Source organism: Teleopsis dalmanni, chromosome 2 (genome assembly GCF_002237135.1).
Source record: "Teleopsis dalmanni isolate 2A chromosome 2, ASM223713v2, whole genome shotgun sequence".
Classification (NCBI taxonomy): Eukaryota; Metazoa; Arthropoda; class Insecta; order Diptera; family Diopsidae; genus Teleopsis; species Teleopsis dalmanni.
This window is the reverse complement of record NC_051847.1, coordinates 9,731,516-9,741,263: the sequence shown is the minus strand read 5'-3', so window position 1 is coordinate 9,741,263 and position 9,748 is coordinate 9,731,516. Positions and strand designations below refer to the sequence as shown.

At 31.4% G+C, this 9,748-nt stretch overlaps 2 protein-coding genes across 2 annotated transcripts; both read left to right on the top strand.

Annotated features, from left to right (window-relative positions):
• Positions 1 to 2,364: 2,364 nt before the first annotated feature.
• On the top strand, positions 2,365 to 5,341 carry LOC119684501 (WD repeat and HMG-box DNA-binding protein 1-like). The gene has a single exon (XM_038098552.1). The coding sequence runs from the start codon at positions 2,494 to 2,496 to the stop codon at positions 5,302 to 5,304; it is 2,811 nt and encodes a 936-aa protein (XP_037954480.1). The 5' UTR covers positions 2,365 to 2,493; the 3' UTR covers positions 5,305 to 5,341.
• A 2,142-nt stretch (positions 5,342 to 7,483) lies between these two features.
• LOC119685441 (arginine-hydroxylase NDUFAF5, mitochondrial-like) lies at positions 7,484 to 8,894 on the top strand. The gene is made up of 5 exons (XM_038099716.1): positions 7,484 to 7,763; positions 7,821 to 8,076; positions 8,146 to 8,370; positions 8,431 to 8,643; positions 8,706 to 8,894. Exons 1-5 carry the CDS (start codon positions 7,555 to 7,557, stop codon positions 8,892 to 8,894), a joined length of 1,092 nt encoding a protein of 363 aa, XP_037955644.1. The 5' UTR covers positions 7,484 to 7,554.
• The last annotated feature ends 854 nt before the right edge of the window (positions 8,895 to 9,748 follow it).

Below are 9,748 nucleotides of genomic sequence, written 5' to 3'. Positions count from 1 at the left end.
CACGTATTTCCAGAAAATACTATTTAATCAAATGTAGTTGTTTACACTTTAGGTACGACTAATTGAAAATTTCAATTCTATTCTATTTAGTTTTTTAATATAAACAATTGGATATAAGTACTGTTTTTATCTAAAATGAATTTTGATATTTGCTTCGACCTAAAAAATATTTTTCTTCTACATACTCCCCTTTGTTTTGATGATTAAAAATATTATGACAGCAACAAAAATACCAAATACCAAAAGTGTTCAATTCACAATAACGTAATTAAATCTTTTCACAAATATATACGTAGAAAAAGCAAGATTTTTTTTAAAAATATATATTAATGCGTATTTTTTCACAATTGTATCATAAATATTTAAATTATTTCAAGTTTCACTAAATATTTCTTGAATTATTTCTCAATTGAAAAGTACACTGTTTTTTTCAACATCATTAATTTAACACATATGTCAACTTATCGCCTACCGACTTATAAGGAAATGTTTTGAAATCATTTTAATTTAAAGTAATTTATTATGTTTTAGTCAAGCGTTGTATTAGTATATTTAACTGCTTAAATTGATTAAGGATTAAAAAATTCATTTGTTTTATGGGTCCCGTTTAAAAACTGAGAAAGAATGTCCGAAGCCAACGTGTTATAGCGATTAAACATTTCTGCTCTTGTTGTCAGTTTACTGCTAAATGACAATAAAGAATTATCAAATATAACAAAATTACACATTAGGGGTATTCACTCTCTCTTGCAAACTCATTGCAAGGTGCACGAAATGCACAGATTGTACGAGAATGCAAATAACAACAACAAAATACACGCACAAAATTTCGTGCAATTGCGTGCAATCTTCCAATGCTGAAACCTATGTATATTTGCTTGCAACAAACCAGAAATGGCGGAAATCAGCTGTTTTGTCATTTGTTGCTTCTCATTTTTAAATTTGAATTGACTGTTAGTAAAATTTCGAGATATGTTAATCTATGGCTATGCTATATACATGCGTTTCGTTCAATAATTTAAATCGATGTGACCATTAATTAAGTTTTCACAAATATAATATTATATACATATACATTTGTGAATTAATTTATCTATTTATCAATTTCAGCGAAACTTACGAAAATTTGTTCACATTTTGAACTATTGAATGAAGTGTTTGGACGCATGTCTAATTTTGTACGGAAACATTGCCATAGCCACCAACTAGTTCTGCGCTAGGCAACGAAGTTTTTTTTATTGAATCGTCTGCAGACAACACATCATCCAGCTCTGCACCGAAAGTCGTGCGTTCTGCTGTGCAAAGCCCCACTACCCCCCTCGATAAAAAATATAACAAATAACAATAATAAATTAAGAATTAGTTATATTTTTATTATACTAATTCTAATTATTTTTATATTATATTATTATTACATATATCTCCAACAACAAATAATGTAGCGACTTTACGAATAGCCGCATTTTCGCCTGATGAACCCAAACGATATAAAACAATAGCAATCCTTAATAGTTTATTAGTGAGACTATTAAGGAAAATACGTTCCAATTTACTCTAAGCATCTGACAAAAACGGCCTTCATCAAATTCTTGAAGAATGGTAGATCTCCATTGAATAGATTTTGGTACGGGTTGGTGATTTCTGTGATGGTTTACTAAAGTAAACAAAAGGTCTTCATTTAATTGCTCCATCACTTCCCAGTAATTTGCATCATCTAACAAATAGAAACTATATAGTAGTGAAAACTACATTAACAACATGTTAATACCTTCAATCAGAATATTAAAAGCACTATTTTCAATAAAAAAATCTATACATTTTTGTATTTCACTTGTTCGCGGCATTGTTATACTTTTATTTTTCTTTGCTCAATTTGATACGGCTGCAAAAACAGCTGATTCATTTTGATGATGCAATTCTGCAACAGAGGTGTTCTCGCAGTCTTGCAGTTTTTGTATAGCATTCTTGCATTTCGTGCTCCTTGCAATGAGTTTACAAGAGAGAGTGAATACCCCTATTATCTCTGGTATATTATAATGACAATTTGAAACTAAACTATTTTAAACATATAACTTTTATAACAAATATAAATTAATTCATGTCATATAAAATACTGACATTAATATACGTCCTCATATCCAACCGCTGACTCATTAGGTTTTGTTTAACATAAACAATATTACGCATATTGCAAAGCCAATATATCTAAAAGGCTTTCATTACTTAATAATTAATAATTTACTAATCATTACAGTTCTTGGAATTGAATTTATACAATTTTGTTATACCAAATTTTCCATTATTTTGAATTTTTCAAAATGCTGAATTCTATTAAATTGACTATACAAAATAATTCACAATATAACTTTACAATTCAATATTCACAATGAAAATCCGCACTTTATTATTATTTTGGCGCCAAGTGTTTAGTATGCATTGGTTTTAGTTTCGCTGATTCAATTTCGTAATTTTTAATGCTAAATTAAAATAAAAATGGTTTTCCAAAGAAGTTGCTTGCGCTATGCGCATACCAGTGGTCACACAAGTCTAATATATACCAAAGATGGTGAATCTATTATCACTTGTGGTTCAGATGGAGATATACGAAAATGGAAAGGTATAGACGACGATGATCCAACATCTACTTGCTTAGGAGAATTTGTAATATGCATTGCTGATATAGGAGATAAACTATTAGCTTCAACTGATCTTAATACACTGCAATCGTATACTTATCCTGATATAGAGAAAGCTGGTACTTTGTTACGTTTTACTGCGCCAGTCACCTGTGTGTGCATTAGGGACATATACACTGTTGCTGGCTCCGAAGACTGCTTTATTAAATATATAAAGAACGGTGACATTAGCACCGAAACTCAATTAGAAGGCCACGAAGGCCCTTTATTGGCACTGGATGTCAGTGCTAAAGGTTTATTGGCATCTATTGCTGGTGATGGTTTACTAAAAATATGGGATCTAAACAGCGGTACTGAAGTAAAAACCATAAACGGTTTAATAAAGACAAACAGTTTTGAGCGTGCGGAGTGTTTAGGCACTCCTGTTTTTGAACCAGAAAATGGAAACTCATTGGCGTATGTGCAAAAAAAGGAAATTTATGTTTTGAATACAAACAATTGGGAATTGCAATTTAAACTCACTGACGAACGAAATAAAGGCAACTATAGCTGCTGTCAATTTTCGAAGGATGGTCAATTTATTGCTGCAGGCACAACTGAGGGTGAAATAAATATTTTTGATTATACACGCAAGCAAAGCATAAAGTGCGAAACGCCATCGTCAGAGTGTCAAGCAATCACTTGCATTGCTTGGGATACTAAAAATAATTTGGAGCTCGCTTATTGTGACGCTTCAGGACAATTGGGTACACTATTTTCTAGTGGTGTTACAATATCCGATGTAGCTAATGACGCCGAAGCTGATGAAGTTGACTTTGAAGATATAGATTTCGAAAGAAATAATGACGATGTTGTTGCGGGTAGTGACAACGGTTTCAATGACAATTATGATGATGATGAAGATGTTGATGGAGTCTCAATTGAAAAACTAAAGAGACAGGTAATGAAATCATCTGAAACTTATATTAATGGTGGCCTTACAGGTGATGAAGATACAAAAGATTCGTTAGCTAAATCTGTGCATAATGCAGATGTCGACGATTATGACGATGACAAACATAATTATGTAGTAAAGACTTACAAACAACAAGAAGCATTTCAGCCAAGTTCTACACCCAGCCACCTTGAGCATAGATATTTAGCGTGGAATAATGTTGGCATTGTTACTGCACACTCTGATGGTGCTGATGGTTCCATTGACGTTGAATTTCATGACACCAATATACATCATTCACTACATATAACAAATTACAGTCAACATAATATGGCTAGTCTAAGTTCAACAGTGTTGTCGCTTTCAGCTGAGGGTTCATCAAAATTGGTGTGTATTGCCTTAGCAGCATCTGGTAATAAAGAGTGGTCAGTTACACTACCAGATTGCGAAAGTATTGAAGCTTTAATAGCTACAACTAAAATTGTTGGTGTAGCCACTAACAATCATTATTTACGCCTTTTCACAGTTATGGGCACCCAACGTGAAATTATATCTATTCCTGGTCCTGTTTTAGCGTTAGCTGGATATAAAGAACGCATAATTGTGTGCTATCATAGTGCACCAGCTGGAGAACATAAGCAACAACATATATCCGCAATGCTGATACAAACTAATGGTTTAAGTTTACGAACCCAACATTTGCCAATACCTTTGCCTGCAGACCGTAAAATGACGTGGTTAGGATTCACTGATTGTGGCTCTCCTGTTTTTACAGATTCAATGGGGCTTTTGCAGTTATTTAGCTTAAAAAGTAATTGTTGGTATCCTATTTGCGATAGTATGAAACAGAGTCAAAGCGTTTCGAATAATTATTTCATTATTGATGTATCCGAGCGAAGTCAAATCGTACAAGCAGTACTATGCCGAGGTACATCGTATCCAATGACAAATCCACGTCCAATGATGCAAGAACTTAATATGCGCTTACCTCTCTGTGATATGGATTCAGAAAAGTCAGAACTTGAAGATGCACTTATACGCGCCTCTTTCATGAACGTTGATGGAACTGATAAAATAATTAAAGAGAATGCCATTAAATTATTTGCATTGGCTTGTCGCACCGAAATAGAAGCACGCGCAAAAGAACTGATAGAGACGATTGCTTGTCCAGATATGCTACTTTTAGCTGTTAAGTATGCCACCAAGCTAGGTCGTATACATTTGTCTGACAAATTATGTGAATTGATGCCGCAAGTTGAAGAACAAAAAAATCAACGGGAAAAAGATGTAGCTAACGAAAATATACCGGAGTCACCTTTAGCCCAACTAAATGCAGAAAACTTTGTAGCGAAAAGCAGTAACACTCCAACTTCTACAACTAATTTGGCGCCAAAAAGTATGGAATTAAGTTTAGTCAAGCGTGTTTCCTTAAAACGGTTTGTTGGCTCGAATACCCCGACAGGTTTAAAGAAGTTTTCTTTTGGACCTCATTCAACTGCAACAACACCTACAAATACACAAAATTCTACTACTTCAGACTTAGACATGGAAATGCAGGAAAATGCGGAGGTTTCTTATTCCGAATCTAAATTGAGCAGCAGCGATAAAGATTTAACGCGCACACCGCTGAATTCAGTGAATCCGTTTGCAGCAAAACGTAAGATATCTGACGTAGATGGTAATCAAAAAGGTTTTGTATTTGGTTCGGATAAGCTAAAAATGATTAAAAAATAAGTTGAAAAAAACAAATTTTTTATGTTAATTAAGTAGTTATAAGTGTTATTTTAAAATATAATTAACAATCAATAAAAACTATAAGTTGTACTTAAATTTATTTATTTTAAATTCAATTGTTAACCATATTATATACAAGGTGTACAATAATTTTCATATAATAATATTTTTGATATAATAATATTTTCGATATAATAATATTTTTTATATAATAATATTTGTCATATAATATTTTTTTACAATAATATTTTTTATAACGTAATAACCCGTATTTATTGTTTTTTCATAAAACTTTTATTTTAAATAGGAATTATACGCTTCGTTTCGGGAATAAAACCATATAAAATAGTTAGCTTAGGTTATACCTGCGATCCCTAATGATATTTCATCGTTACTAATAAAGGACGCTACTTTTTTCCGTTAGAAGAGACGGAGGGTTAGGGTTAGAAGAGAGATCCACCTACATTGACAATATAAAACATAACACAAAAATTTAGTAAGCTACAAAACACTGCCAGAAGAAATATTGTCTAGGTAGAGTGATTTAGGATATAAAGCCGTCCATTTAATGATATGATAGAGTGACAATCTTGTGTACCAAGAAAGCCATCTGGAGCTTAAATAATGGCCCGTTGTGGTATAATGATATAATACATAACACAAAAATTCAATGAACTGTCGAAAAAATTTTTTTGGATATATTGTCCCTGATTACGCCACTGTAACCAATACACATAAAATTTCGTTTATTATAAATAGATTTAATCTTGATTAATAAATCAAAACTTACCAAAAAGTAAAGTCGATCACAGATTAAAGCTTTAGTGCTATTTGCTTGCGGAGACGTGTGAACTTGTTTTCTTCTGTTATAATTCTACTAACAAAATGGTTAGGATGATTTTGCATACGTATTTTGTGATGTCTGGCTTGGCTTTTCATAACATTCTTAATTACGGGACTGTTAAGATCGCAGTGTATGCATTCATTTGTCATATATTTGAGACTATTCTAAGAATTTTTGATTGGAAACGTTGGATAATTTCTATATTTGAAGATGCGGCATATCAATACCAAATTTAAAAAAGCTTTGAGCTTTTGTTCAGTATCCAGTGAAGCTTCTGCAGTCTGATGCCAAGCGCTTTCCTTTTTGTAAAAATATAATGCTTCCAAGTTAGTTTTGTGTCAAATCTTACGAATGAAACAAAATTACATTATGAACAGATTTGCAGTTCAAGCGTTACTCCAGTTTGACCAATATATTGCTATGTATTAATATTTGTCCATGAATCACCAACAATGTCATACACTGTAAATTTGTTATGCTCTTTATTGTTTTCAATTATCTATAACAATACGTTAAACGCACTGTCGATACAAAAATGCTGAAAATAAAAGCACTTGCTTGTTAGTTCAAATAATAAAGATAACCACAAAACCAAAGCTTTACTTTCTATTATGTTTTTCAGGATATCGAACTAATTCTCGTGCCTTAAAAATGTTCATTTTACACCTTTTACTTGCTCTTAAATCTCTAATTAATTAATCTATCTCTATTTAATACCACGACTCTGATTATTAAGGATAATGGTGTTAACCATAATGTATGTCTCCTAATCTAACGCGGACATATTAACAGTATTGATACACTTAACAAAATTCATTATTTAAAACTCTAATTTTCATTTAACTTAATGAAAGCTAGATAAAAGTACCGGATACATTTCTTGTATCCAGTCGTGAGCTTTGCTCGACGTGATGTTCTTGATAAAATAGCACAGGTCATTTATAAACTTACCATTAATTTGGAAAATACTGTCTCAAAAGATTCCAATGTGGCTATCATGGGTGCAATAGAAATAAATCTGAAAGTCTAGACAATTTTTAAACAACAACGAATTGTAAATAAAAACTGCGCAGTGAATTTATATAATAAATTTAAAACATACATAAATACCCGAAAATTTTATAAGTATTTTTAATATACACCTTAAAAAATATAGTGGCAAATGATATTCATAGCAAATTTCAAAAAACAAATTGCTTTTCGTTCTTTTTTCTTTTGTACTCATGTTCGATAAGCTTTAATAGTTAAAGTTTTAAACAGTTAACATATTAACTATTATAGGTTAATAAATTATTATACATAGTAATTAAAGATGATGGCAGCTCTGTTCAATTTAATCACCTGTTATAACCTCAAACTTGCAGCTGATCATTGTTATTAATTCAAAAATAACTATACGAACCGAAATGTTTAAAAGTTCTAGACAAATTAATATTAAATTATTATTTAACATTTGCATGTTAATGCAAAAACAACAAAAACCGCTGCTACGAACAATTTTGACACAACTGCAAGGCAGTAGAGCATCATGCCGTCATTATACAACACAGCCAGCATATGTAAAGATATTCGATAGAAATGCAAAAAAACTACAAAAGGAGCGGGCTGCCATAAAGTGAACAAATATTATAAAATGATTTAATCGTATGCTATTTACATATTTATTTTACAGTCCAAATGTAGAGCTTTATGATTATTTAAAAGAGGAAGTTGGATTTCGTTTAGCTGATCGTATATTCGATATAAAACGAGAAATCAAATGCGCAGCTGACATTGGTTGCAATCGTGGTTTTCTGTCAAAGCACGTATTGGCGGAGAGTGTAGGCCATTTAACATTATGTGATACAAGTCCGACAATGCTAGCGCAAGCACAGGGAACACCGGGTTTAAATATGACAAAACTCGAAGTTGATGAAGAGCAATTGGAAGTGAGTTTAAAACCTTTAAAATGTCTTACCAAATTTATAACACTCTATTAATACATAATTGGTTTATAGTTTGAGGAAAGTTCATTGGACTTAGTGATATCAAGCTTAAGTTTGCATTGGGTAAATGATCTACCAGGCTGTTTTACAAAAGTTATTAAAAGTTTAAAACCCGATGGAGTATTTATAGGTTCTCTTTTTGGTGGTGATACATTATATGAGTTGCGTGGAGCATTACAGTTAGCCGAATTGGAACGACAAGGTGGCATCGCTCCACATATATCACCTTTCACACAAGTATTATATTAATTTATCATATTATTTGTGCGATTTTATTTAAAATTTTTATTTTAATAGATACGAGATATAGGAGCTTTATTAAATCGAGCTGGTTTTACCATGCTTACAATTGATACAGATGAAATTGTTGTTGGATATCCATCAATGTATGAGCTAATGTGGGATCTTAAAGGTATGGCAGAAAATAATGCTGCTTTCAATCGTCCTGCACATATAAGTAGAGACACTTTAATGGCAGCTAGTGCAATTTATAAAGAACTGTATGGAAAGGTAAAAACAGCTTTTAGTTAAATAAATACTCATTTGTTTTATGCACATTTCCGTTTTTATAGGATGATGGTGTTGCGGCTACATTTCAAATAATTTATTTTGTTGGTTGGAAACCAGCCCCACATCAACCGAAACCATTACAACGCGGTAGCGGTGAAGTTTCATTAAAAGACTTAGGAAAAATAATTGAAAGCGGTAGTACAAAGATGAAAGATAAAATCGATAAAAAAGATACAATAGAAACAAAGTAATACTTAATAATTAAGAAAATAAATAAATAATGATAAAATAAATTTTATCATGTAGTTAATTTTATAATATAGTTCATTCTTAAATATTGAAATAATATCGTAGTGGTAGGTGTTAAGTCGGTGAAATATATTGTGTAACATCCCCCAATCTTATCTACTTACATACTGCTATTGTTAACAAAATTAAGTGGTACTTTTATCTAGGTTTGAATAAACAATGACTTTTAGAATAAAGAATAAAAATAATAAATTTAAGAGCAGATGAGTGTAAAGGATTAATTAGTAGGTGAAATATAATAAAAAGAAAAAAGTGATGTTAAGCTATTTGTGGAATTTTCTCAAGTCGCAACATACTTACTGGATTTAAAACTATTCTAGCTCGATTATGGGTGATTCAACAATTTGCGGAAAAAAAAAAAATTTACTATAATAAATAAGTTGAAAAAACCAAAAATTTACTCATTTAAATATACATACCAAAAAATGTGAGTTTTCTATTTCGCACTTGATGAATCATATGTTATGTCCTATGTTAAGTCAATTTTGTTGTAGTCGTTAGTTGAAATGTACTCTTATACTTGTATTCATTTTGTTGCGTTCTTTTGCCATTTTGTATATATCTAACACAAGAATAAATTAGTTGTATGTGAACCTCTGAAATTTAAAGTGCGTTTCCTTCTTGTTTTGTTGAAGCTTAAGTTTTTCCAATAGAGTTAAAAAGAAAAAACGAGTAAATTAAATAGTTTTCGTCATCCTACTTAACGATCAGATTTTTAAGATTTTAAATCAGTAAAAGCAAAAAACTCCATCATCTCGGAAATCATCTTCTACTATTACTTTCAGTGTTGAACAAA